We start from the raw sequence: 26,795 nt of genomic DNA, 5'->3' as shown, positions 1-26,795 counted from the left end.
TTACCAGCCGCCACCGCAGCAGCGTGCCAGTCACACCCCTCCTCGACCACCAACTGGTCGAGCGACCCACCATGTGCCAGCCGACACGAGCCGGCCCGAGCGCGACTCATTAAGCCACGCACCGACATCCCTGGGGCCAGCACTTTTTTGCTCTCGCTCTCCCTCCCCCTTCGTCCTGCACGCACGCACGCACGCACGCACGCACGCACGCACGCACGCACGCACGCACGCTGCCGACACATACCTTGGCTCCTTTGCGTTTGTACTGTTCGCACTCGACAAGACCAACAACGACGGGGAACGCTGCAAACAAGGCCGGCCGGCGCCTGAGCCGCAGACGGTGAGTGGGTGGAGGGAAGGTGAGTCCAGTTCCGGTCGAGCGGGCCGGGTTTCAGTTCTGCCTCCACTTTCCGTTGGCTTGAGTCAGGGTTGGGTGGGTGGAAACGGTGGAGGGGGGGAAGGTGAGGGAAGGCAAAAGGCAAGGCTACCTCGGCGTATCCCCGTGAAGCCGTGGTAGTGGGGGGATTGGGGCCAGGCGCCAGGCAACACAGTGGACCTTGCTGCTGCTTGCGTGCTTGCCTTACTGATAATGTCTTGGTGATGCTCGCGGGCTTGTCAGAATACGATAGCACGAATGTGTCCCAGTCAGATTACGATGGAGGGGAGACTGTGGCCGCCTTTCAATGACGACACCAGACTTGGCTTTTGGGATTGCATTAGGATTTGGCACTGGGCGGGCGAACCGGAGCGAGAGCGACCTCCACATTGTGGGATATAGCACGCCTGGCGCGCCTGGAGCGAGCGGACCGAGGAGCCAAGGTTCGGAATTGAAAAGCCATTGCGTGCGCGGATCAGTTGTCAAGTCAATGACGCCGGGCGCGGCGTGGCGGGGCGCGAGGGGCGTGAGGGCGCGCGGCGGCGGCAAGTGACTGGGTGGGTGGTTCGGCGGAGCGAGCGGGCCGGCGGCGAGCGGCAGCACCACACCGCTCGGTTGCACGTTGATGCCGCATGCCGCAACAGTCAGGTCAGACAGGCATACATCATCATGGCACTAACGCGGCTTCTTACCGAGCAACCTCGTCTATTTTGCATGCATTCAAGAGGGGGGGAGACTGGCGTAGCATGGGCCAGACGCCCATGCATCCACCTGCAAAGTGTGCGAGAAGAGTGAGCAAAGCAGAGTCAAGTGGAGGTGTTTGTAAGCATTGTCTGGTGTTCGGTCGTCATTTGAAGCCAGGGAGCCCCAGGATAATGGGGCGGCAATGGCTCATGAGGCCTGCGGCAGAGGGGCAAAAGGCCAAGGGCGGGCGGGCGGCGACCCGACGGCGGAGTTGATGACGCTGGGCTGGGCTGGCTGGCTGGCTGGCTGTCCTGTCTCTCCTGCCCTCTTGCCTGCCTCGACGTCGCGCTGCATGCTGCTGGCTGCTCGCGTCCACTCACTGACGTCGGCCCCGACAGGCGCAATGTGACATTATTCCCACCCCCCAAATCCATCAGTCAACCCTCCATTGACCCACCCAGCCCCGCCAGCCGCCGCCCGTCCGTCAGCCAGCCAGCCCCGTCTAGCCCGTCCACCCAGCTGCCATTTCGTCTACGACGCTTAACAAAGTCATCGTCACCGATTCCTTGTAACCCTTCCCTTCCCACCCCCCACCCCTCATCCCCCATCCATCTGCCTTGCTTGTTCCTTCCTACTTTGTATCAAGGTCAACCCACGCATCTTTACACACATCCCCCCAGACATCTAGGTGAGTCTCCTCCCCCAGGTCCAGTCCCTTCATCGCACGTACCCCCCCACCTTCCAGTCGACTCGGCACAGCGGCCCGCCCCACACCATTTTGCCTTCCCTCCACCCAACGGACCACTACCGGCCGATCAACCGCCCTGTTGCTGACCACCCCCATCTTTCTCAATCATTCTTCCACTCCTCATCAACATCTTCGCACACACAGAGACCCAAAAAATCAATCAAGCATGACCTCCAAGAAGCGCGGATCTATCCCCTCGATGGAGGCCCTCGGCGACGCCTTTATCGGCGAGACGGTCTTTGTCGTCCTCGGCGCCTCTGGTGACTTGGCCAAGAAGAAGACGTTCCCCGCCCTCTTCACCCTCTTCCGCCAGGGCCACCTCCCCAGTGACATCCACATTGTCGGCTATGCGCGCACCAAGATGACCCCCGAGGAGTTCCAGAAGCGTGCCACCTCGTACATCAAGCCTCCCAAGAACAAGGAGCACCAGGCCGAGTATGAGGTCGCCCTCGCCGGCTTCCACAAGATCCTCTCGTACGTCTCGGGTCCCTACGACCAGGACTCTGGCTACCAGGACCTCGAGACGCACCTCCGCGAGATTGAGGCCAAGCGCGCCAAGGGCGAGAAGCGCAACCGCATCTTCTACATGGCTCTGCCCCCGTCGGTCTTCACCGAGGCGGCCGCCGGCCTCAAGAAGAACAACTACTCGACCGAGGGCGGCAACCGTCTGATCGTCGAGAAGCCCTTCGGCAAGGACCTCGAGTCGTGCCGCGAGATGATGTCGGCCCTCAAGGCCGAGTGGGCCGAGAGCGAGACGTACCGTATCGACCACTACCTCGGCAAGGAGATGGTCAAGAACCTTCTCGTTCTCCGCTTCGGCAACATTGTCCTGGACGCCGTTCTCAACAAGAACGCCGTGTCCAACGTCCAGATCACCTTCAAGGAGCCCTTCGGCACCGAGGGCCGTGGCGGCTACTTTGACGAGTTCGGCATCATCCGCGATGTCTGCCAGAACCGTGAGTGGGTGTATGGAGAACCGACGCTGACGTCAAAGACCTTCTGCAGGCCCTCTCGGTCCTCACCATGGAGCGCCCCGTCTCGTTCTCCGCCGAGGACATCCGTGATGAGAAGGTCAAGGTGCTCCGTGCCATCCCCCCCATCAAGCCCGCCGACACGCTCCTCGGCCAGTACGTTGCCGCCGACGGCAAGCCTGGCTACCTCGACGACGACACTGTCCCCAAGGGCTCGACCTGCCCCACCTTTGCTGCTCTCACCCTCTTCATCAACAACCCCCGTTGGGAGGGTGTGCCTTTCATCATGAAGGCAGGCAAGGGTGAGTTGAGAAAAGCCTCATCGAAGCAGTTCAACTGACATTGCAGCTCTCAACGAGGGCAAGGTCGAGATCCGTGTCCAGTTCAAGGACGTCACCTCGGGCATCTTCACCGACATTGCTCGCGACGAGCTCGTCATCCGCATCCAGCCCGACGAGGCCGTCTACCTCAAGCTCAACTCGAAGCTCCCTGGTCTCATCACCAAGGCTATCCCGACCGAGCTCAACCTCAACTACGCCGAGCGCTTCACCGACGTCGAGGTCCCCCAGGCGTACGAGGCTCTTATCCTCGACGCCATCAAGGGCGACCGCTCCAACTTCGTCCGTGACGACGAGCTCGACGTTGCCTGGAAGATCTTCACGCCCATCCTCCACTGGATTGACGGCGTTGACGGCGGCGAGAAGCCCAAGCCTGAGCCCTACCCGTACGGCTCGCGCGGTCCTTCCGACTCGGCTGCTTTCTCGGCTCGCTACGGCTACAGGCGCACCGAGGAGGGAACGTAGTGAGTATTTGGTTTTGTGTTTGGTTTTCTTGTTGTTGTTTGGTTTTGGGCAAGCACTGACCACCGCCACCAGCACCTGGCCCGTCACCTCTGTCGCCGCCAACCTGTAAAAACGGACGGCTCTGTAGCAACCTCATTTCCTAACATTACTTGTGAACAAGAACGGCTGGCTCAGGATAAGCGAGTGGGCCGTTTGCGCAGAGAGAGAGAGAGAGATTGGCGGCGCTGGTCTCGGGTAAGAGTCTGAGACGCGTAGCCGGATGACATGTAGAGAGGCACTATGAATATGTTATGTGCCGGAGTGGTGGCGCGGCGCCGAGGGGTGGTGGCTAGAGCAGGCCGAGGTGTGACTGGGATGTGTGGTGTGAAGCTCGGCCATGGTGACTTTGGTGATGACGCCGGCCCGCTGACTGACTGGCAGTGATGATGCGTCGTCGTTGTCAGGCGGCGAAAGTGGCGCCCGGAGGTCGGTCCGGCGGAGTAGGGTAGCCGGCCGTTGGGTCATGCCATGCCGCGGCGCCGCTCTGTCCGTCGTCTTCGCCGTGACGTCGGCGTCGCATCGCCGATGGCGTGGCCGAGGCGGCGCGGAGGGGTGTTAGTGTGCGCGAGCGTACACGTGCAGCGGGGACGCGCCGATCGCGCCGAGACGTGCCGCCAGACTTGTGCCGGCCCGGGCTCGTGCCAACCCCCCACCACACGTCAAAGGCATAGTATATGAACGGTATGAGCATTACTGAATGTATGTATCTAACACGAAACCAATGGTACAGAGAATGCAATGCTGTGTGCAGCTCGAGCTCGACCGTCTCTCCTCCGCGCCCCTCCCGCGCCATCGCACTCCGCTCGCCCTCGCCTCGGCGCCACCTCTCTCTTCTCGGAACTCACGCCGCCGCTGCCGCCTTGTCGGGCGGCTTGGCCTCCTCGTCCTCGTGCGCCTGCCGGTGCATAGCGCGGCCGCAGGTACACTTTCCGTGTCCCTCGTCCTCGTCGCAGTCTTCGTCGTCGTCGTAGTCGTCGTCGCTAGAGTGCGAGTGGCCGCGCGCACGGCCGTGCGTCACGTCGTACGCGCGCGCGCGCAGCTTCTCGCGCCGGCGCAGCTCGGCCTTGCGCTGCTTGATGGCGCGTTTGCGCGCCGCCTCCGCGCCGTAGAAGAGCGCGTACTCGCACGACCAGCAGATGTACTCGTCCTCTGCGGGCCGGGCCGCCTTGCCCACGCGCGCGGAGAGCACGCGCATGCTCGGCGGGAAGAGATACCTGCCGTGACTGGGCCACGGCGCGAACGGGTCCTCCTGCGGTACTGGGCGGCTTGGGCGGTCTGCATCGGCGTGTCAGCACTGCAAATCGGCGGGACACACGACACGCACACTTGTCCACGTGGTGCGGATTGCCCTCGTTGGCGAGCGTTGCCCGCTTCTTCTTCTTGGGCTTCTTCTTGCTCGGCGCCGGTGGGGGATCAGCAGCCGCCGCCGCCACGGCGGGCTCGTACTCGTGCTCGGCAGCCGGCTCGATCTTGTTGGAGGCGAGGACGAGGGCGCGGAGCTGGTCGGCGAGCTTGATGAGCGCGGCGCGCTCCCTCGCTCTTGCGCGCGCGCGGGTCGACGCTGGCGGTCAGCACGCACACTCACAGCCTACCCACCCTCGGTCGGGATATCGAGCTCAAAGGTGCCCTCGGGCGCCCAGCCGCCGCGTGCGACGGGCACGCGGTCCGCGCGCAGGCGCTTCCGCCTCGCAAACCCTGTACGCCACCGCTCCAGGCTGCGCCGCGGCGGGGGGTTGTCGGCGCCGTCGCGCCAGCCCGCGCCGTCGGGCGACCAGGTGCCGACGTCCTCTAGCGCGGGGAGGAGGCGCTCGAACGCGCGCACGTCTGGCAGACTGGGCTTGCCGGGCAGCTTTGCGGCCTCGACGGCGCCCTGCGCGTCGAGGTACAGCGCGACGAGGGACGCCTTGCGCTCCTTGAACAGCTTGCGGCGGTGCGCGGCGAGCATGGCGCCCGTTGAGCGCGGGAGGCGCCGCGGGACGGGGACGGGCGCCGGGTCCTCCTCGCGCGCTGAGCGCGGGGGGTTGCGGTCGGCGCCGTCGCGCCCGGCGTCGAGCTCGGCGTCAGAGCCTGGAACGAGCGGCACGGGCACCTTGCGCTTCTTGCCGCCTGGCTCTTGTGCCATGTCGTCGTCGTCGAGCGAGAGGGCTGACGCGGCGGGGCTGGGGGCTAGGCCTGATGGGGGAAGGGCTGCTGACGCTGACACAACAGCAGCGAGGCTGCCGCCTGCACCACGAGTAGAGCTCATGGCGCGGCGGCTGCGTGGGAGGTGGGTAGGGGGAGTGAGGGCGTGTCGGGCGGGAATGGGGGGTGTAGGACAAGAGGTTGAGTGACCGAGCCTAGTCTTTTGTATGTGTGCAAGTGAATGGGCAGTGGGAATGACTGTGCGCTGTTCATTGCTCCTGTTCGAGGACGAGGACGGTCAAGGGAGCGAGCAAAGGGCCAGGGCGCAACACTGTAGGCAGGCAGACTCGTAGGCGGCCGCGTCAGTTACCGTTGGCCGTGGCCGTGGCGGAGGCGGCGGCGGCGGTATCGACAACCCTTAACCCTCCTCGCTCCTTGTTTCGTTTGCTCGCACCTCGACTCACTCACTCAGGCATGCTTGCACACACATGCACGCATGCACCCGCACACGTAGCTACAACAAGGCATATTCATTGTACTACGTCTACAGCTTGCCCGCCGAACGCGAGGGCGTCACAAGGTTGTTGAGCCCGTTGATGACGGCCTCGGCGTCCTCGACAATCTTCTTGCACAGCGCGTCGCAGGTGGGGATGTCGTCAATGAGACCAATGGCAATGCCCGCGCTGTGTGTGTGTGAGCTTGCTACCCGCGACCGTGTCACCCTGGGTACTCACGACCAGATGCCGGCGTCAGAGTCTCCCGTCTCGTACACCGTCTTGCCGCGCGCACCGGCGACGAGCTCGCGAATGTCCTCAAACTTGGCTCCGCCCGGGCGGCGCTCGATGCGCACAACCTCCTCGGCGACCTTGTTCTTGTAAACGCGCGCAGTGTTGTGGAGCGTGCTGCGGGTAGTCAGCACAACTGGTCATCATCGCAAACCCACCGGAAGATGTGGATCGTGTCACGCTCGGTCGAGTCGACAATCTTCTGCTTGATCTTCTGGTGGATAGGAGCCTCGACGGTGCACATGAAGCGCGTGCCCATGTTGACACCCTGCGCGCCGAGCGAGAGCGCGGCAGCGAGGCCGCGGCCGTCGGCAAAGCCACCCGACGCGACGAAGGGGATCTTGAGCTCCTTGGCCGCGCGCGCGAGCAGCACGAGGCCACCAATGTCCTCCTCGCCGGGGTGGCCGGCACACTCGAAGCCGTCAATGCTCAGGCAGTCGACGCCGAGCTTCTGGCCCGAGAGCGCGTGGCGGATAGTCGTGCACTTGTGGATCACGAAGCGCTTGGGCGCCTCAGACTGGCCGGGCGACTTGTACGTCTGGATGAACTTGATGAGGGGGCCGGCTGGGCATGTCAGCTGGCCGCAAGCTCGTCGTACTCACGGTTGTTGCCGGCAGTCTCGAAGATGGTGACGCCCTCGTCCATGGCCGCCTTGGCGAACGCGGGGTAGTCGGGCGGGCTGATCGAGGGGAGGAGCGTGATGTTGACACCCTGTGGATGTGGTTAGCACGCACTCACGCTCGCTTTCGTGCACCTCTCGTCACTCACAAACTTGCCGGGCCTGCCGTTGAGGAGCTCGTGGGTGCGCTTGATCTCCTCGCGCAGCGCCTCGGGGGTCGGCTGGGTGAGGGCCGTGATGATGCCGAGGGCGCCGGCGGCAGCGACGGCCGAGGCCATCTCTGCCTTGCCGACAAACATCATGCCGCCCTGGATGATGGGGTGCTTGATGCCGAGGGCGCGCGAGAACGGAGTCGTGATAACCATTGTGGAGGGTGTTTGGGGTGTGTAGTGAGTGAGATGAGGAGCAGAAGCAAACTGCGGGCTACATCTTCTACTGCTCGCTTGTCTGCTCGACCTTCGCCTTGGTTGCTCGGCCTCGGCTCGAGTGGTGCGGTGGACAATATGCTGGCTGCTGGCACCGGCCCGCCCTACAACCGGCGGTCACTTCGGCCACTGGTTCCCCCAGTCACCCTCGCTGACATAATGGGCTCCCAGTCAGCTCCCAGTCAGTTGTACCACAAAGTCAACGACTCTGCACATGACCAGTATGCATGTCTTACTCGCCGGGACTCGGCACAGCGAAACCGTCAGTATCTGTGCTTGAGTCAGCGCACGGTGTAGGGGACAATACGCTGCGTGGATTGTAGAATGCTGCATACAGCCAAAGTTGGCCAGGTGAGACACGTGGGCGCCCTGTGCCTTGCTATGGTGGCTGTTAGCTTTCGCCGGCTATGGGCAACGATACGCGTGCGGCTCACCTTGGACGCGACGGAATGCGACGCAGCCCTCAATCGTAGTCCCCGCGCTATCCTACACGATATCAGTTATCGGCCCCGCGGCCGCGCACGTATGCCACCAGCCGAACAGCGGGCACGGGTCGACGCAGCTGGGTGAGATTGAGGTGAGATCGACCACGTACAACCACCAAAGCCGGGCTTTGATATGGTGCCGCGGCTGGGCGACTGTTTCCCATCACTTTGTGGCGCTCATTGCTGTCAGCCCGATGCTGCGGCAACTGCGCAACCGACCTTGTTGCGAGCAGTACACTGACTGATCCCAGCCAAGGGAGAGCATGGTCGCCCAGCCGCTCAGTCTGACGGCCGACGCGCCGACGAGTGCGCGACCATGCCCACCACCCAGCACCCAGGAAGCTGATGTTCCAGGCCATGTTTTTACGTAAATTTCTGGGGCCCCCCTGAACACGTTCACACGGTTTGACGTCATACTTCACACTTTCCTGGGTAACGAGCTGGCTGGTCGCGCGTGTTTGTGTCCTTGACACATGCTCTCTCTCTCACTCACTCTTCTACTCGTTGCTCTATTCTCACTCACTTGCACTATACTAGACTTCAAGAAGCTGGCATAGAGACCTCACTGCAGGCCACCACCATGACGACCTCGCTCCCACTCCGCACGTCCACACTCATCATCGGTGGCGGGCCCTCAGGCCTCGTCGCACTCAAGTACGCAAAGGAGTATGGCCCGGCCTGGGAGAGGGGGGAGGCGCCAGTGCTCGTTGAAATGGAGCCAGAGCTCGGAGGGACATTCAGGTGGGATCAGAGCTTCCTGAACCCGTTGGCCGTAGCTCACCACTCCCAGATGGCGCGGGTACGAGAACGCCGAGCTCGTGAGCTCAAAGCAGCTCACCTGCTTCTCCGACTACCGCTACCCGCTCTCTGCGCCCGACCACCCCTCCCTCCCCAACTTTGTAGAGTACCTCAAATCGTACTCGAAGGTGTTTGGCCTCGACGAGCACATTTACCTCAACACGCGCGTCGTCAGGCTCGACAAGGTCGGCCCCGAGGGATACCCGCACCGTGCGGTGCTGAGACGTACCGGCCGCCAGGACGACTCGGAGGACGTAGTCGTCACTGCTCGCCGGGTAATCATCACCACCGGCCTGCATGTCACCCCCAACATCCCCGACATTCCTGGCCTCAACGCACCGCCCCTCCCGCCGAACCCGGTCGAGTGGATCCACTCGTCCGCGTACCACTCGCGCTCGCAGCTGCAGGGCAAGAAGGTGCTCATCCTCGGCTCTGGCGAGACGGGCATGGACCTCGGGTACGAAGGGGTCCTTGCACCGGCGAAGAAGGTCTGGATGGGAGTGCGCTCTGGGTTCCTCTCTTTCCCCAAGGTACTGAACAACTTCCGGGTCTTTGGCACGACGTACGACGGCGCTCTCCCGATCGACGGGCTCATCACAAACCTGTTCGAGACGGCGTACGTCCATCCCTGGGTCGCATCGTCCCACCTCCGCTGGTTCGTGTCCGACTTTGTCATCCGCCGTGTGCTCTGGCTCTTGACGGGCACGATGGCTGGGTGCAACCAGTGGGCTGGGGAGCTGCCGCCCGAGCGACAGGGGCGGGCTTTCGTCTTCCTCAACAAGAGCGGTAAGGCGATGCAGTTCATCAATCGGCCTTTCGCCCACATGTCGGCCCTTCACCGCGCCTTCTTCCACTACATCGATCCGCCCCTGCCTCGAGGCATTGACGACCCGACCATCGACATTGTTCCATTCCCCGAGAGGTTCGACCCCAATGACGGATCAGCAGTGCTCCCTCCGCCACCAGCTCACCGTTCAAAGGAGACGGCGTGGAAGTCGAAGTGCGACCCCGACCTCGTTGTCCTGGCCACGGGGTACAGGCAGGACTTTGACTGGATCGGAGAAGGCTACCCTCGACCGGAGAAGGCCAACCTTCGTGGCGTGTGCGATACGAGCGATCTCTCCGTGGCATTCCTGGGATTCCTTCGCCCTGGTGTCGGTGAGCATTTCTCCAAGTGAATACCAGTGCCGATCTGACAACTGCACAGGCGCGATCCCCCCGATGGCCGAGATGCAAGCACAGTTCTTCTTCCTCGTGACCCAAGGCAAGATTGCCCCGCCAACGTCGCCTGAAAACTACCATCTCCTGCATAGCGAGCAGTCACGCATCCAGTATGGTGTCGACTACTCGGCGTACATGTCCCAGCTTGCCCGCGACATGGGCTCAGCTCCGGGCCTCCTAGAGCTGTGGTGGAAGCATGGGTGGTTCATTACCCTTATCTACTGGTGAGCAGTACAGCCATCGACACGTGCTCACCCCCCCAGCTTTGGCGCCGCTTTCCCGACATTCTACCGCCTGAGTGGGCCTTATCAGTCGCCCAGGGCCCCGAGGATTGTCGAGACCGAGCTATGGGACACGATCAAGCGCCGTGGCGTTGCTGGCAACCTGTTCATGGGCGTCATTCCGATGGTAAGTCGACGGCCTGTTGATGCCGCTCACCCACAGGCATTCTACGCATTCATCAACATCCTCGCACTGTGGGTTGATGTTGTCTGGACCCTGGCGGCCCCGATCCTCGGCATCCGTCGTCCTCCAAAGTCCTCGTACGCTTCCAAGCTGCTGAACAGGGCCGAGGAGGACGTCACTGCACGGCGAAAGGAGAGCCTGCCACGGCTTCGCCTCAAGATCCCTGGCAAGCTGAGCGGTGCGTACATGGCAACGAGAAGACTCGTGCTGACTTCGAATGACAGGTATTATCTCATGATATGCTACAATGTTGACTAATGACGGCGGGTATGGGGAGCTTGGACAACGGAGGTATGACAGTGAGACAGTGTACTAACTGGCCGAGGGGCTAAAGCATGCGAAGTCTCTCGCTAACCTCATCAGCCTCTGCGAGAAGCTGCCTGTTGGGCTTGGAATCCATCATGGGGTCGTCCGAGTGCAGGACGGGCTCCTGCCTGATCTCGGGCGAGCAGATGTGGGGGTCATCGTTGATGATGCTGTCGCGGTCCGCAGGACGTGTCTTCACCGACACCGATGGCGCGGCCCAGCGGCGCCACCAACGGCCAATGGTGAGCTTGGTGCGTTGGTCGAGGCCGAGGAAGTTGACGTTGGCGATCATGCCCTTCCACTTGAGGGGGTTCTCGTTGAGCGCCGTCTCAAGAGACTCGAGGTCGCCCCAGTACATCCAGTGGAGGAGGATACCAAACGACGAAGGGTCGGGAAGGGGGACAATGATGTCGATTGGCGCACCCGGCTCGGAGGCGAGGAGACGGCACCCTCTCATCTCGATGGACGAGGCCTGCTTTGGTCCCTCGGAGAGGACGGTGCGGATGAGGGAGCTCTGCTGGACGAGGTAGTCTCGGTGGACCTCGAAGGCGAGGGTCCTGAGCGCGGGGCGGTTGGAGCCGGCCGAGGCTGGTGTGGGTGTGACGGGGACGGCTCGGACCCTTTCCTTCGGCTTGCCACCAGCAGCCTGCTCGGCCCTCATGTTGCCCACGGCAGGGGTGGGAGGGAAGGGGATGTGCGAGCTGTCCTCACAGTGCTTTGTGAAGGGTACGACTACGGACGTGTTAGCGACGGCCTGACAAGCCTTAGTGTTACTCACGAAGTCTGACATCCGAGGTCGAGAGGTTGCACCAGAAGGTGCCGGCAAACTTGTTCAAGCGCTGGATGACAAAGTCCTTGGGGATGTGGTCGAGGGCGGGGCTGGGCATGGCCGGGGACATGGGTGTCCTGGGCGAGAAGTTGCGGGGGGAACCTGGTGGGGCTCGGGGAATGAGATGCTGATGGATCGCCAGGCCCGAGGGGGTGGCGGGGTAGCTTGATGTCGGCGACATTGTGCTGCTTCGCGAGTATGGAGTGGTGGCGCCACGGGCCTCGCTAAAAACGCGAGGCGAGCGGACAGCGAGTTCGCCACTGGGCGACTCGTAGCTTACCGACTGGGCGCGAGCACCACTCGAGATCGCGGACCTCGGTCCAGACGCCACAGAGTACCTGTGCATGCCCATGGCCGAGGGAAGCGCCGAGGGAAGCGAGGGGGTACTGGATCCATTCCTGGAAACAATGGGACCGGGCCGTCGTCCATGCTGTGACTCGTGGTGACTGCCGCGTGGCGTGGTCATGGCGCCATCGTCATTCCTTTGTTCTCGGCCACTTGCGGAAGCGCGAGGCGTGTCGAGAACTGGGTGGCGGTCCGAGGAACGGAGCCCGTGCTCGATCACCGGCCTACCGGCGTGCCAGTCTGCGTCGTGGTTGTTCTGGTGGTAGCGGTCGTCTGTGGGCGACTCCATGGCGACGTCGTCGTCGCGGTGGGTGGCGGGGACGATGACGGCGCGGCCGTCGACGCGGGGGCGGAGGGAGCGCGGCGCGGTGGCCGAGTTGGTGTCGGACGCGCTGCGGGTCATGGCCGCCGAGGCGTGGTACTCGCTGTCGACTTCGGCCGCTCCGCCGGCGGTCGGGCTCGGCGTCCCCCTCCCACTGTTGGGCAGGGGCGAGAGCTCGGGTGCCGAGCCCTTGCGAGGGCTGTAGTACGTCGGGCCCGAGTATCCCGGGCTACGGCGGCGCGGGGGTGCAGGGAGCGACGGCGCCTTCCTGGGGTTGCGGTTGCGGCGCTCCCACAGCGAGCGGCTGGGCGACCCTGCGCCCGAGTCGAGGATGATGTGGTGGTCGAGCGGCATGTTCTCGGTGTGGGTCGTGCTGAGTGGCGAGGGCATGGTGTAGGTTGAGGCCATGCTGGGCTGGGTGGTGATGACGGCTGCTGTATATATCGTGGCGGGGCTGGGGTGCGCTGCTGAACAAGGCTGATGATGGGTGACGGGACAAGGAGGGATGCGCGGTGCGTGTGTTCGAAATAATAATGCGAGTGCGATGCGGGCGGGTGGAGAATAAAGCGACGAGCGCGCGCCACCTTTCTCAAAGGAGACGCGTTGTTGTTGTTCCGAGGCTGCCGGCCAAAGCGGTGGGGTTGAGGGGGGTGCGTGTGGCGGCCGTGTGATGGAGAAGAGGTCAAAAGGCGTGCGGATACTCTCCCAGTCGGGTGGTGGTGCGTATGTGTATGCTGAGCCGCCGTGGTCGTCGTGATTGTTCGGCCCGTAGCTGCTCAGAGGTGCTACTGCTACCGAGCAGAGTGTGATCGTCCGAGGCAGGTGGATCGTCGCAAGTCAACAAGGCGCTGCTCCGACTCTTTCTATTCTCTGGGCCTGTACACCGCTTTGTTCGAGTGGTTCAGTGACGACGCACACGATCCATCAATCGCATTGTCCGACGAGGCGACGACAATGAGGAGCGCGGGGCCAAAGGTGGCGAGCGGGAGGGAGTTGACTATTGTCTGTCAGCAAATCAGGCGGAATGGAACCGGCCGCGAGCGACTTGCCTCGTTGTTGCGTGCGTGCGTGGGGGCGGACGGTGTGCGTGCGTGTGTGTGCCGAATGCGTACGTGCTGGTCGATGTGGTCGTGCTGTTGGGTCCTGCGAGCGAGTGAGAGTGAGAGTGCACAGTCGTTGGCGTCGGCGCGGGGCGTTCCCTCGCCTCGTACCCCCGCGCCCATGGACCTTTAAACTAACGCTGCCAACCAGCCCGGCCAGCCCTGCAGCATATCGCGTGCCAAGGTCTTCGGGGAGAGAGACAGGAGGAGTCGTCATGACCAGCCGACCGAGACGGCTGGAGGTGGGCGCCAGCCAGCCAGTACGCCAGCCAGCGCCCAGCGCCAGCCGCCAGCCGCCATCGAGCCACCAGAAAGTTGCCCTCTCCGGCACCCACGTCCCACGTCTGGCCTCGGTGCGTGCGCTGTGCTGCAGCGCAGCTGCTGGCGGGCACGATTTCTCCTCGTATTCTTCCATTGTAACGGCAGGAGCGGGGCAGGGCGGCAGGCGCGGTGGCGTGCGCCGGTGGGCGCCATGACATCAATGGGTGCGGGCCCGGCCACACGGCCACGGCCACGGCCAGCAGCCACGGCCAGCGGCAATGTGTAGCCATCGCCCTGTGCTGCGCAGTTGCGCAGTGCGCAGCAGATGCTGGCTGGCTGGCGGGCGGGCTTCTAGCCGGCGCTGGCGTAGCGGGTGAGTGCTGATTGCACGAACAAAAGCCCGCCAAGAGGACGCGAGACACCGCTGCGAGACAGGTCGTGGGTGATCTCGCGGCTCTTCCTCGGCGCGCGGCCCGCTGCCTGCTGCTGTCGCAGAGTGGACGAGAATAGCCCTCGGCGCGGTCCGCACGCATCATCTTCGCATCTCGGCGCACTCCGCAGATCCGCTCGACAAGCCAGCCCAGCCAGCCAGCCAGCCCAGCCCGTTCAAACCAAGCCCCCGCCGCCCCAGCCAGGCGGGCCTGGGCTCGGCCAGCGGCGACTGCTCGTGCGTTCCGTCGAGGCGGCGGCGGATGCATGAGCGTGCGTGCTGGGCTGGCCCGTCGAGCGGTTGAGAGCATGCAGCGAGCGCTGGCAGAGTTAGCGGCCCAGCGGCCAGGCTGCGTTTACGTTCCTGGCCGTGGCTGGAGAACAAAGCGAACACTTTACGCCACGAGGCAATCGCGTCCCTTGTTGGCGTGGCGGCCGTCCCTATTGTGCTGGCTGCTGCCTGGCTGCCTTGCCTCGCCTGGCCTGTCCCAACACCCACCCACCCACCCCGCCCCGCCCTGCACCGCACGGCCGTCTATTGTCCTCTGCACCAACAACTTATCTCCGCAGGGGTGAGACATGACAATCGCGGGGGCAGCGGCGAATGCTCGCGCTCGCGGCGCGCCACTGTTCCACGGCTGCCTCCGAGAAATGCCCGCGCGCGAGATTTATCCTCTGCCCGTCTGCTCCTCCTCGACAACAGCGAGCCGTGGCCATCGCTTCGTTGTTGTACGCCCCGGATCGCATCGCATCGGTGCATGCCGCCTGTTCCGCCTGTTCTGTTCCACCCATCTTCCCCACTCGCTCCCCCGCGTCCGATCGTCCAACGATCACACAAACGATCACACAAGTTGGTCACCCCCGGCCGAGGGCCAGTGGCCGATCGACGCGCCATGCCCTCGCAGCTGACATGCAACTGACACAAAGGCCACGCCAAGGCCAACCAAGCTGCGCAGCAGCTTGTCGCTTCCTCTCGCCGTCGCCGTCGCCACCGCCCCCCCTCCACCCCATAGACCGATGCGAGAGTACCGACAAGCTCAATACCCGCGCACCCGCTCGCGCACGCGGCCATCTCAGCGCACCTAGCCCTCTGCGCTGGCGGGCGGGAGGCTCCGCGTGGCGCAAGGCAGCAGCGCCACGCCGCGCGGCCCACGCGGTCCTCCCTCCCAGCGCGGTACTAACCCCCTCGCTCATGCGGCCGTGTGCTGCGGACGTGGCGGCGCGTGGCAGCGCGTGGCAGCGCGTGGCAGCGCGTGGCAGCGCCCAAGACAGTGTTCGCTCCGTGTGTGGGCACGGCGGAATGCTTGGCGCCTCGGACAGTGGCGCGACTCCCCAACCCCCGTCTCCGGCTCGCGGCCCGAACTCGAGGCCCGAAGCGCAGAAGCCGGACTCCGGAACACACAGAAGCACGCCGAGCACGCCGAGGCGACACACCGCCGCCCCCGCTGCTGCGCAGTGCGCCTTGGCCAACACCAGCCCCCGCAGCAGGCAGCCACTCGCCACCACAGCTTGGCAGCTGGCCCGCGGCGCGCTTCGGCGCCCGTCCCTGTCCGTTCCAACCGTTCTTTGGGAACCCAGCAGCCGGGTATGCAGAGACATGGCGTGCGCGAGCTGCCCATTCGTCGTCCGCGTGGTCGTGCGACACGTTTGTCGCGACGCATTGGCTCGCTCGCGTGGCTCGCGTTGCCTGTCCCCCAGCTTGTCCGCCTGCCCCAAGCCACCGACTCTGCCGCCGCTCTCCGTTGATCCTTTGGATCGTCGAGGTGACCAACACGCGCCGTCGTCGGGGGAATCCACACTCGATTCTCCGAGGCTGCCACACCCGACTCCGCGGACATCAGACACAAGACACACAATCACATGGCAATCCACGCCAAGTCCAAGTGCAGCCGCCACTCGACTTGGCTCTCCGCCTCAATCAATGTCGCCGTCTTCTCATCCCCTGTTTGGAAAAAAAATAACTCTGTACATTCTCCACAGTACGGAGGCGTCCCATCGCAAAGTACGTAGATACACTGACACTCTAACACTCCTTCGCTACACCTCCATGTATTCTTCGTCGTCCTCGCCTTCGGCATCCTCGTCACCAAAGGCGTCGTCGTCTTCCTCCTCCCATGATGCAGTCGCTGCACTGGGACGCCTGTTCCTGGGCGTGCTTTGCGTCGAGCCGCGTCGCGAGCCGTGGTTTACAGTCTTGCGCGGCGAGCGAGTGGGTGTCGCCGCCTCAATCTCCGCCCCCGTGACTCCGCGCAGGCTCCGTCGTCGGCCAATCCCGTCGCCTGGGCTCATGCTCGATGGCGCCAGGCTGCTCCTCGGGCGCTTGATCGGAGAGCCCTCCACACTGGCCTCATTGCTTGGCCGCTTGCGGAGGCTGCGAACAGGCGATGACGACAGAGCGGCGACAAGCTCCAGCGTCGCCTTGTCCTCCCCAGCGTTGATCTTCTCCGGCGGATCCGGTGTCACAGGCTCACCCTCGGCGTCAGCGTCCCCGAGAGTGTCCTCATTCTCGTCCACCGGCGTTGCCAGAACGTCCTTGTTTCCGGACGACGGCGTCGCTGATCCGAAGCCTCTGGGTCGCTCTGCATTCTTGATGGCAGCACGGTTGCCAGAAACTGCGGATGCAAGTGGTGGGGGTTGAGGTGCTGAGCGTGTCGTGAGGAAAGGCGTGTACTTGAGACGATCGGGCTGGAGCTTGAGGTACCCCTTGGCTTCATACTTGGCCAAGTCCGCTTCGATGACCTCACGGTTGGGAACAATTCGGTATCGCTTTGGAACGATGACCTTTGGGACCTTGCCGTCCAGCGTGTCGTCGTCTGGCGGTGGCTGTGGACGAGGGTTCTTCGGGGGACGACCGCGCCCACGGGGCTTGGGACGAGCAGTTGGTGTAGTTGGCGGAGGTGACTCGAAACCTGTGATCATGCGCTGGTCGCGGAGAGTGGTGTAGACGTCCTCTAGAGTCATCGATGTCGCAGCCGAGATGTCTGGGTGGGTTAGAATGGTTGATCAAGTCCACTACCCACCTTCCAGGGTCACATGGTCTGGCGCATTGGCCAAGTACTGGAACACGACGGTCCGCCAGTAGCTCTTGTAGCTAAGGGCGCCGAGACCAGAGAGAGGCCGCTCTGGTCCGCCGACACGACCCTCCTTCATTGACAGGAGGTAACCTGAGACCGGTCAGCACAAGTCCGACAGCTGTTGACGTCCAACGCACTAAAGTCAATGAGCAGCTGACCCCACCCCTTGCGTTGCCGGACGGGCAGTGTCATGATGCAGCTGACATTGTTGTCAGGGCTTCTCTTCTCTTTCGAAAAGTAGCCAACAAAACGAGCACCGATTTCGTCCACCTCGGTCATGACGTAGAACAGGAACGGCTCGACATCGTAGTAGAGGGTCTTATGGTCGAGGAACATCTTGGCGAGCAGACACAGGTTCTGGCAGTAAATCTGAAGTCGTCAGCACTGAAGCCTCGCTCACGAGCCCACCTTGTTCTTCCTGCCATCAACCTCAAACACGGAGACGTTGCCAGCGCGGTAGATCTCATCTCCAGGAGGATGACGAGCCTTGCACTTGAGCCGATGCCTTCCTGCCACGAAACCGCTCTTCATGTACTTCAAGCAGAATTCGCAGAGCCAGAGTCGCCCGTCCGGCACTTGAGCATACTCTTCTGGGTAGGGCGCCTGATACCAGGTGTCGATATCGTACTGACCGAATCTGACCTTGTTGATCTTCTGCGGCCGGGATGCTCCTGCGGTTGGAGTCGCCGCCCCAGGCTTGACTGGCGTCGAGAGCAGAGCATCGGACGGGACACCACTCAGCGAGGAGCTCGTTTGCTGCAACAGGACGCGATCTCGCAAGGGCCGAGCGGTCGACGGCGTAGCGAGGACTGGATTCGGGGTCGGGGTCGACGATGGTCCCTTGGCAGAAGGCTGTCGGCTTGGCGTGGGCTTACCCAAGAACGGCGTGGAAGGTCTCGAAGGTGCTGGCGAGGCAATCATTGCCTGGGGGTCCCAGAGTGGAGGTGGAGGTCCTCCCAACCTCGCCTCCGCTCCCTTGCGAGACTTGTCAAACAGCGACTTGTCGGCATCCGTGACGGCTGTCCGGGATTGATCGGCATCCTCACCAGTCAACACCCCGCCGTAGGGGACTTGCTCCTCCTCTTCCTCCTCCACCTCCAGATTCTTGCCTCCACTCGGGACGCGTAATCGGACGACAATGGGGGCTGGTGTTGTAGCTTCATCGTCGGTGATAGGTGGACGAGGATTCTTCGGCGGCCGTCCTCTTGGTCGCGCTGGCTGACCATTGGCCTTGAGCTTGATCTTTGGAATTGGAGGAGCTGCCGGGCTCGCATCACGAGACATCGTGGTGCTTGCCCTTCCTTTGCGGTCACGGGGAGCAGCGGCCTTGGGGGTCGCGTCCAGGTCAAGGTCAACGGCACGTCCTTTGCCCTTCTTGGACGAGCTGGGGGGAACAGTCGGCTTTGAAACATTCGGCTTGGAGGCGGTCGGTGTTGTGGCTTTGGATGAAGATGCGAAATCTCCATCGGCAATACACTTCGGACAGTACCATGCTCCTGCGTAATCAGTCAGTTAATTGCCGAGGAAGCGATGGCCTAGAACACACCTTTGGGGGGAGTCTCAAGTGGGCTGAGGCTATCAGTATCATGCCGCATCGGTAACGATGACACTCACGGATTTAAACAGTAGCTATGCCATCCACGGTCACAGCCGTCGCAGAATAACAACTTGTGCTGGAACGAGTCAGCTTGAGTGGCAGGAAAGTATAGCTGGAACTCACATCGTCGCCTTGCACCAGACACACTTCACATGGCTTGCACTCGATGCAGCACCAGTCGTAGCCCATCATCTTCTTGATGACGGCAGGGTTGTTGTGGCCAAGACATGACGGGTGGCCGCTGCGACCGCAGCGCACGCAGCTAACCATCTTCTCCTTCTGGCCATTCTTGTTCTTGGTATCCGTACCACCGCATAGACTGCAGATGGTTTCTGGGACAACCGCGAGCGCAGAGCCGTTGGGAACGCCGTTGGGCTTGGCCGAGGAGCCTGCATTGCCGTTGGCCTTGGAGGCGCGGGGTGTGGAGGTTGAGGCCGAGGTGCCGTTGCCGTTGCCGTTGGCGTGGGCAGCTGGGTTCTTTGGTGGCCTGCCGCGCTTGCGCTTGACCGTCGTGTTGGTTGATAGCGTGGAAACAGGGGAACCGATGGAGGACGGCACAGCCGAACTGTATCGCGCGGGGTCGAGTGACAGCGAGGAAGCCGAGGGCCCGGCCTGGCTGGCGAGGAGGGGGATGTCGGCCCCGAGCGGTAGGTCCTCCCCAGGGACTGCGTACGCGTCGAATGGGACTGGAACTGGGACTGGTGCTGGCGCATAGTAGTATCCGCCATCCTGTTATCATATCAGCGATCAAGGCCTAGGTGCCTTCCCTTGCGGGGGACGCAATGGTGTGAGGGGCGCCGCGACTTACAGGAAGGTAGTAGCCGACACCGTCATCGACCTCGCCTTCTGCGTCGATGTCGTCCTGAAGGGTCTCATCCTCGGCGAGCAGTGATGGGTCTATAGGTATGTCCGAGCCTCTTTGGCCCAGAGGAGACATTGGTGCCCCGGCCCTGCTCGACGCCTTTGTGCTACGCGTAGAGGAAGGAGCAGCCGAGCGCGACGCCGCCCGCCGGGTGGGCGTTGCCATGGCCGAGGGACCTGAGCTTTGAACGCTAGTTCGTCGTCAGGATGGGTGCTGATGCTGCTCTGCCCATGAAGGCTCTGAGGGGAGGTCGAGATGTGATGGTGTGGTTTGGGACGCGGAAATTATGGGTCTGTGGATAGCTTTGTGAGTCTTGGCTGCATGCCTGGCTGGTCGTCACCCAGCTAACACAACACCAGGATCTCACGAGGGGGACCACACACACAACCTCACAAAGTGATAAGTTTGATTCCGCGACACGTCATGACTCACCCCACCACCACCTGCTCCTCACCCACTTGGTTCCAAAGATGTCTGCTGCAGTCAATCGATCGTCCTTGTTGTCCCCGCCTAGATCAAACAAAAGCATTCGATTGCATCAACATCCATACGACCCACGGCTCAGTGTCACGCGAGGTGATACCACTAGCCACAGATTCCCTAATCTCGGCCGACTCGAACACATTCAGCAGCGCGTCGCCGCCTCGCCCACTTCTTTTCATCACCTGCCTTCCCTCCCGTTGTTGTCATGTCGGTCCGCAAGTCCCCGCCCCCATCAGGCCCCGGAATGGCCCTGGCCAAGCGTGCGCGTGTCGAGGATGATGACGAGGAGACGAACACGATGACCTTGACTGTGGCCTCGTCGGGTGAGGGACAGCGCAAGAACGCGCTCGTGAGGACAATCAAGAGGACCAGTGGTCTCGAGGCTCCCATCGTGTCCTTGGCTGGTGCTCATGGCGTAAGTCGGCGCGAGGAAGGCGAAGGAAGGTTGACTGACCATCCTAGGGGGAAATTACCGCGTGCAAGTTCGACCCATCGGGCCAGACGTTGGCAGCATGCTCGGTTGACAGGAGTATCTGTGAGTTGTCATGGCTTGGCCGCTAGACACGCATGGCTGACACCTCCAGCGCTGTGGCGAACCTACCCTCCTCACGAGAACTATGGTATCCTGCCCAACGTCCACAAGCAGGCGATCCTTGACATTGCCTACTCCCTCGACTCGGATGTCATCTACTCGGTTAGCTTTCCATCCGAGAGTCGAGAATGAGCTGACATGTCGTAGGGCGGTGCCGATGGCTACCTGATTGCTAGCGACTTGAAAACAGGCGAGAGGTTAGCACGTTACGCGGCGCACTTCGGGCCCCTTAACTCGATCGCCGTCACTGTCTCCGGCGGACGTGAGCTTGTGCTCACCGGCGGCGACGACGGCATCGTGCGCGTGTGGGACCTGGCAATCGACTCGAAGGAGCCGGTTGCTGAGTTTGACGACGGCCGTGACTGCCCTGTGACTGCCGTTGAGTGGAGCGCCGACGGTAACCAGGCCTTCGCTGGCGGTGTCGACAATGAGATCAAGGTGGGTGGACCGACCTGGTCGTTGAGGCACTGGCTGACTTTTCCAGGTGTGGGACCTGCGGACAGAGAAGGTGCTCTACTCTCTCCACGGCCACACGGATACGGTGAGTTGCTACCTCCCCTTTGTCAAGCGCAACTCTTACACATCCAGATTGCATCGCTCAAACTCTCTCCCAACGGCCACTACCTCGCCACCTATGCTCTTGACGCCGCCGTGATTGTCTACGATGTGCGCCCCTTCTCCTCGGACCCAATGCGCGTGTACCGAAGCTTGACCGGTGCGCCGGCTGGCTTTGAGCAGGCATTGATCCGCGTTGCGTGGTCGAAGCACGACAACGGTGCGCGGATAGCTGCTGGTGGTGGAGACCGCACCGTCACGGTCTGGGAGATTGAGACGGGCAAGATTCTGTACAAGTTGCCAGGGCACAAGGGCACGGTCACTGGCGTCGACTTCCACCCCAGGTGAGTAGGGACATTCGCGGCTGGGAAGAATTAATCACTGACTCTTGCAGAGAACCTATCATCCTGACGGGGTCCAAGGACTCGAACATGCTCCTGGGTGAGCTTGACGCGCAGGACTTTGCGTAGAGGGGTGGGGGTGAGTATGAGTATCGCATCAGTGGATCAGAGACAGCATGCAGTGTTGCATTGGTTTGCGGTTGCGCCGTGCGTTGCCAGTGGTCTTGACGGCGTGGAGCAGGTCAGCCTCCACCTCAGCACGACCAAACTCTCCCGGGTACGCTCTACCAACCGCGGGTCACGGGCGACGTTACATGCACGACGGGTTCTACAAACTAGCGATACAGGAGGATCAGAGGTACAGTTCCGCCGCGTTGGCGGGGTCGTTGAATATGGCCACTCGCTCCTCTCGGAAGTCGTCCTGAATGACGCCGACCTGGTCCGGGAGGAAGAGCAGCGAGTTCTTGTTCGCCGGGTACGCGTGCCGCGGCCAGCTGGGCAGCCCGTCGCCGTTCGGGTCCTGGTTGTAGGCAAAGTTGAGCCTGTCGTCAGCCCCGCCCAGCCCCCAACGCACCAGTACTGCATCATCTGCTGGCTCATGGTCCTGTCCTTCGCCGTCCAGCCCGCGACAAAGAGCCACGGGCTGACAATCCCAAACACGTACGGCAAGTCGAGGGCGTGCATGAGCCCGAGGTACTTTGGCACGACGGGCGTCGGCCCCTCGAAGAGGTACGACCACGTCCCCTGCACGCCCGCCTCGTTTGCGCAGCGCAGGTGGTTGCGCTTGGGCGCGAGAAAGGCCACGTCGTTCATGATGCCCGCGGCCTGCTTGTACGCGACGGCCTTGCCGAACGTGTCGCTCCCGGTGTCGAAGGGACAGCCGAGGCTCGCGTTGTTGGGGTACGCGCTGAAGATGGTGTCCCAGAGCCGGGCGCCAAGGGGGCGGGGGTAGAGCTTGTCGATCATGCCTGGGATCTCGGCCTGCGTCTGCACGCCCGAGTCGACGAACAGCGTCCCGTCGTCCCTGTTGGTCCCGGTGATGAAGGGGATGTTGGCCATGTTTCCGGCTCGGAGGAGGCGGAACGGCGAGTCAGGGATCACGGCGCCGTCGACGCTCGGCCGCCAGATCTGCGAGCCCAGGCCGAACTTGTAGTCCGGTTCCTCGCCGAGCGCCGTCTGCGCCTTGTTGAGCGCGTCGGCCGGCAGCGCGCGCAGGCACTCGAGGCTCGCCGTGCCGTTGCACCCCGCGAGCTCGCACAGGCGGTCATACGGCGCCTGGTAGTCCTCCGTCCTTGGGACCGGCTCGCCGTCCTGCGCGCCCGACTGCATGATGCCGCCGGCGAGCAGGCCCTCGCTTCGCTCGTCGAGGAGGTGGAGCGCGATCGAGCCGGCGCCCGCCGACTGCCCGTACGCCGTGACGCGGGCGGGGTCGCCGCCGAACGCGGCGATGTGGTCCCGGATCCACTGGAGCGCGAGCCGCTGGTCCAGGAGCCCGGCGTTGGCCGCGCCGGCCGCGTGCATCTCCTTGCCTAGCCCGAAACCCCACACCCCGAGCCTGTAGTTGAGGGTCACGAGCACAACGGGCCTGCCGACGCTCTTGGCGTAGCTGAGCGCAGCGGCCTGAAACACGGTGTAGTACGAGCCCGTGCCGGTGATGAAGCTCCCGCCATGGAGCCACACGAGCACGGGCAGCCGCGCGCTCGTGCCCGCCACCGCCGAGGGCGTGAGGATGTTGAGCGAGAGGCAGTCCTCGCTCTGGCCTGAGAGGCCGGCCGCGAGGCTGGCCGGCTGGATACAGGCCGGGCCGAAGGCGAGCGCGCTGAGGGAGTCGGCGGTGTAGACCTTGGGCTGGGGAGGGTCGAAGCGCTTCGTCCCGGCGGCTGGGGTGAGCTGCTCCCTCGTGCTGACTCACGAGCCTCGGCGTATGGGATGCCGAGAAAGCTGTTGTAGCCCCCGGGCCAGCGGGCGCCAGTCACCTTGACCCGCTTGCCGCCGCCGTTCGCGGGCGTGATGTACGTCGTGACGGTGAAGAGCGAGCCGATTGACGTGAACGTCGCGGAGACGGTGTCGAACAGCGACTTGATGAAGCCCTCGAGAGGGCCGAGGGCAGTGTCCGCCGTGCTGTGCGCTGCGAGGGCCGGCGCGGCCGCCACGATCAACGGCACGACCGCCACAAAGGTGAGCCAGCGGAGGGCGATCATTGCGGGTCGTCGCTGCGACGAGGTCTACTTGTGTGTCCTTATAGGGCCCCGGAAGGGTCTAATAATAACCTGGCCCGCCGCGTCTCGTTCATGTGCACGACTTGGGCGATGTGGGCAACGCTGCATTCCGCTCTCGACGAGAGCGGGTCGGATAGGCGTGAACCTTGAATCCTAGGTGCGGCATCGAGCTGCAGAGCCCACCCTGCAGCGCGCCGTCGTTGATGTTGGTTGACCCGTGAGGCGCGGACACCTTGGCTCCTCCAACGGATCCTCCAGCGGATGCCCCAACGGTCGGGGATGCCGACGGGCATGCCGTTGAGCGGCACGACGTCGAGCGCGCTGGGTATGATCTCGATCGTGAAGACTGGATGGAATCGCTGCCGAAGAATGCCTCAGCACAGGCCAAGCGTTGAAGCGGGCGGTTGCGAAGCGCGCTGCTACATGCTGCTGGATCCGGACCGGCGGTCATCTCCGGGCGGGCCGAGTGGGGTGAGGCTGACGGAGTGGGTACAAAGGCGACCCACATGACCTGCTCGCCAGTTCACCACCACACCATGCCCACGAGCACCGACGCCATCGTCGAGCGGCTGCTTGCCCGCAAGCCGCTCCCGCCGCTCGAGCCCAAGGCGGCGTGGGACGCCGAGCTGGCGGCCGCGATCGCCGGGCTCGACGAGCACCGTTTCGTCATTGCCGGTGGGTCCGGCGCTGGGCGCAGCTAACAGCAGCGCTGCACCTCGCCAACGACGACGTCGCGTCGTGCCACCGCATCGCGCAGGCCAGCGAGGGGGTGAGTCCTGCCCTCTGACAAGCCTGACCCCAGGACGCGACCGCCGACCTGCTGCACGCGACCCTGCACCGCCGCGAGGGCGACTACTGGAACGCAAAGTAGTGAGTTTCCGGTGGCGGCTGGGCTAACGAGGAGCTGGTACGCGCGCACGCAGCACGCGCTGGCGCGCGCCGACGCCGCCGCGTTCGTCGACGCGTGCGAGGCTGCGAAGGGGAGCGACGGCAAGCTCGAGCAGAGGCAGTGGGACGAGCTGCTCGAGCTCGTGCGGTGGACGCGCGAGAACTGCGTGTAGGGTGGGGGTCGGGGGCAGGGCCATGCATTGTTGTACATACGGGAGGGAAGGCGCTCGAGGCGACAGGCGACGGAGCGGACGTCCGGTGGCGCGGGGTCGGCTTGGCCCGCGGCCGGTCGACTCGGTGGCTACGTTGTGGGGGCCGCCAGCCTGCTCGCCTGCGTGTGCAGGCTGCACGGGGTGCGCGGCGCGCGGCGTGCTCGTCGCCGGTGTGCTATGCTTGTGTGTTACAACGCGCCGAGCAGTGTTGCAATCACCCCCGGCCACGCCGTGTTGTTGCATTTCCAACCCCGCAAGTCGTCAGCGGCAAGGTCCGAGGCTCGACCGACCGACCACAACGCTCAAAACATTTTCCGCGCCGACGACCAACGGCACCGTCGCCATTGTTATCTCCCGCCACCGCCGTTCTCTCCTCCGTCGCTGACTGACCCCGGCGCGACACTGCGAGCATCCCCGAGCTAGTACGGCTCCCCGCTCTCCAACCCCAACCCCGGCCCCGGCCCCCGGCTCCCTCTCGGCCCCAGCGGCCCTCCTCAACAATGGCCAGCTCCGCCCCCGCGCTCTTCGGCGACGTCTCGATCGTGCGTCCCGGTGTCCCCGCCCCCGCCCCCCATGGCCACTAACGACCCCAGGACCACGCCGTGGCCGGCTTCGGCGCCGGCACGGTCGCGACGCTCGTGATGCACCCGCTCGACCTGGTCAAGGTGCGCTTCCAGCTCGCCGACGCGCGCGCGCCAAAGCACCGGTTCGGGCGCGCGCTGTACGATGTGCTCGCCGACGCCGTGCGCGCAGACGGCTGGCGCGGCCTGTATCGCGGCCTCGTGCCGAATCTCGTCGGCGGCGCGGGTAGTTGGGGCCTGTACTTCCTCTTGTGAGTGGGCGGCGTCGCTGGCCTCGTGCCCGGCTCGGCGGCTCGGCGCTGTCGCGCCTCGCCTCGCCTCTGCTGACGCACCCAGCTACAACATGATCAAAAAGCAGATGCAGGGCGGCGACCCGGCGTACCGCACCTCGGCGGGCCAGCACCTGCTCGCCGCAGCCGAGGCCAGCGCCATCACGGCGATGCTGACCAACCCGATCTGGGTGGTCAAGACGCGCGTGTTCGCGACGCCGGCCAACGACCCGAACGCGTACTCTGGCCTCTGGCGCTCCCTGCGGCGCATCTACGCCGCAGAGGGCATGCGCGGCCTGTACCGCGGCTCGCTGCTCGCCCTCGTCGGCGTGAGCAACGGCTCGATCCAGTTCGCGACGTACGAGGACTTTAAGCGGCGGCGCATCGAGAGCAAGCAGCGGCGGTATGCCGAGCGCGGGCGCGAGTGGCGGCAGGAGGACGAGAAGTTGGTGGGTGCCTGCCTTGGCTGTTGAGAGCTCGGCTGACGCGGCAGACAAACACCGAGTACATCCTCACGTCGGGCGCGTCAAAGTTCGTCGCAATCGCCCTCACGTACCCGTACCAGGTCGTGCGCGCGCGCGTGCAGAACGGCGCGCCGGGCGAGCAGCAGTCGGCCCTCAAGGTCATCGCGGAGACGTACCGCCGCGAAGGGCTCCTCGCGTTCTACAAGGGTCTCGGGACAAACGCCATCCGCATCCTGCCTGGCACTTGCACCACGTTTGTCGTGTACGAGAACCTGGTGTGGGCTTTCCGCCGGCTCGCGAGGGCAAAGGAGCTCAAGGCGAAGGAGCAGCTTGCGTAGAGGCCACTTGCGGAGGAGGAAGACCATCTTGAAGAACAAAAGGCAGAGCAGCAGCCAACACGACACACTACTCCGGCGGCACAGCATAATAGACGGCGCCGGGCAGCCCGGCGGCGGCAGCGCCGGCGCCATCCCCACTACCCAGCATTTCATTCCAGTAGACGTAGAGGACGAGCAGTTACATCCCC

At 63.7% G+C, this 26,795-nt stretch overlaps 9 protein-coding genes across 9 annotated transcripts; 5 read left to right on the top strand and 4 right to left on the bottom strand.

The window, feature by feature from the left end:
- Window positions 1-1,974: 1,974 nt before the first annotated feature.
- Window positions 1,975-3,691, top strand: ZWF1 (Glucose-6-phosphate 1-dehydrogenase; the record flags this gene model as incomplete). The annotated part of the gene is made up of 4 exons (XM_069349740.1): window positions 1,975-2,764; window positions 2,803-3,081; window positions 3,128-3,581; window positions 3,655-3,691. The coding sequence occupies 4 exons, from the start codon at window positions 1,975-1,977 to the stop codon at window positions 3,689-3,691; spliced, it is 1,560 nt and encodes a 519-aa protein (XP_069213284.1).
- A 692-nt stretch (window positions 3,692-4,383) lies between these two features.
- On the bottom strand, window positions 4,384-5,743 carry Q8F55_001098 (uncharacterized protein; the record flags this gene model as incomplete). The annotated part of the gene is made up of 3 exons (XM_069349739.1): window positions 4,384-4,896; window positions 4,946-5,182; window positions 5,218-5,743. 3 exons carry the CDS (start codon window positions 5,741-5,743, stop codon window positions 4,463-4,465), a joined length of 1,197 nt encoding a protein of 398 aa, XP_069213283.1. The 3' UTR covers window positions 4,384-4,462.
- Window positions 5,744-6,286: 543 nt separating this feature from the next.
- On the bottom strand, window positions 6,287-7,511 carry Q8F55_001097 (uncharacterized protein; the record flags this gene model as incomplete). Its single annotated transcript, XM_069349738.1, has 5 exons — window positions 6,287-6,425; window positions 6,477-6,644; window positions 6,686-7,091; window positions 7,130-7,238; window positions 7,296-7,511. The coding sequence occupies 5 exons, from the start codon at window positions 7,509-7,511 to the stop codon at window positions 6,287-6,289; spliced, it is 1,038 nt and encodes a 345-aa protein (XP_069213282.1).
- Window positions 7,512-8,636: 1,125 nt separating this feature from the next.
- Q8F55_001096 (uncharacterized protein) lies at window positions 8,637-10,778 on the top strand (the record flags this gene model as incomplete). Its single annotated transcript, XM_069349737.1, has 6 exons — window positions 8,637-8,797; window positions 8,847-10,012; window positions 10,062-10,299; window positions 10,339-10,483; window positions 10,520-10,718; window positions 10,765-10,778. 6 exons carry the CDS (start codon window positions 8,637-8,639, stop codon window positions 10,776-10,778), a joined length of 1,923 nt encoding a protein of 640 aa, XP_069213281.1.
- A 90-nt stretch (window positions 10,779-10,868) lies between these two features.
- On the bottom strand, window positions 10,869-12,732 carry Q8F55_001095 (uncharacterized protein; the record flags this gene model as incomplete). Its single annotated transcript, XM_069349736.1, has 2 exons — window positions 10,869-11,578; window positions 11,625-12,732. 2 exons carry the CDS (start codon window positions 12,730-12,732, stop codon window positions 10,869-10,871), a joined length of 1,818 nt encoding a protein of 605 aa, XP_069213280.1.
- Window positions 12,733-20,353: 7,621 nt separating this feature from the next.
- On the top strand, window positions 20,354-21,765 carry Q8F55_001094 (uncharacterized protein; the record flags this gene model as incomplete). The annotated part of the gene is made up of 7 exons (XM_069349735.1): window positions 20,354-20,563; window positions 20,611-20,683; window positions 20,733-20,842; window positions 20,888-21,178; window positions 21,225-21,281; window positions 21,329-21,639; window positions 21,690-21,765. The coding sequence occupies 7 exons, from the start codon at window positions 20,354-20,356 to the stop codon at window positions 21,763-21,765; spliced, it is 1,128 nt and encodes a 375-aa protein (XP_069213279.1).
- A 223-nt stretch (window positions 21,766-21,988) lies between these two features.
- Window positions 21,989-23,837, bottom strand: Q8F55_001093 (uncharacterized protein; the record flags this gene model as incomplete). The annotated part of the gene is made up of 3 exons (XM_069349734.1): window positions 21,989-22,178; window positions 22,211-23,516; window positions 23,549-23,837. 3 exons carry the CDS (start codon window positions 23,835-23,837, stop codon window positions 21,989-21,991), a joined length of 1,785 nt encoding a protein of 594 aa, XP_069213278.1.
- Window positions 23,838-24,391: 554 nt separating this feature from the next.
- On the top strand, window positions 24,392-24,916 carry Q8F55_001092 (uncharacterized protein; the record flags this gene model as incomplete). The annotated part of the gene is made up of 4 exons (XM_069349733.1): window positions 24,392-24,530; window positions 24,563-24,624; window positions 24,658-24,725; window positions 24,760-24,916. 4 exons carry the CDS (start codon window positions 24,392-24,394, stop codon window positions 24,914-24,916), a joined length of 426 nt encoding a protein of 141 aa, XP_069213277.1.
- Window positions 24,917-25,455: 539 nt separating this feature from the next.
- FLX1 (mitochondrial FAD carrier protein flx1) lies at window positions 25,456-26,607 on the top strand (the record flags this gene model as incomplete). Its single annotated transcript, XM_069349732.1, has 4 exons — window positions 25,456-25,497; window positions 25,549-25,787; window positions 25,873-26,254; window positions 26,299-26,607. The coding sequence occupies 4 exons, from the start codon at window positions 25,456-25,458 to the stop codon at window positions 26,605-26,607; spliced, it is 972 nt and encodes a 323-aa protein (XP_069213276.1).
- Window positions 26,608-26,795: the final 188 nt, after the last annotated feature.

This window comes from Vanrija albida (assembly GCF_041260175.1).
Source record: "Vanrija albida strain AlHP1 chromosome Unknown contig_1, whole genome shotgun sequence".
Taxonomy (NCBI): Eukaryota; Fungi; Basidiomycota; class Tremellomycetes; order Trichosporonales; family Trichosporonaceae; genus Vanrija; species Vanrija albida.
Note: the sequence above shows the minus strand (reverse complement) of the source record. Positions and strands in the feature narration are given on the sequence as shown.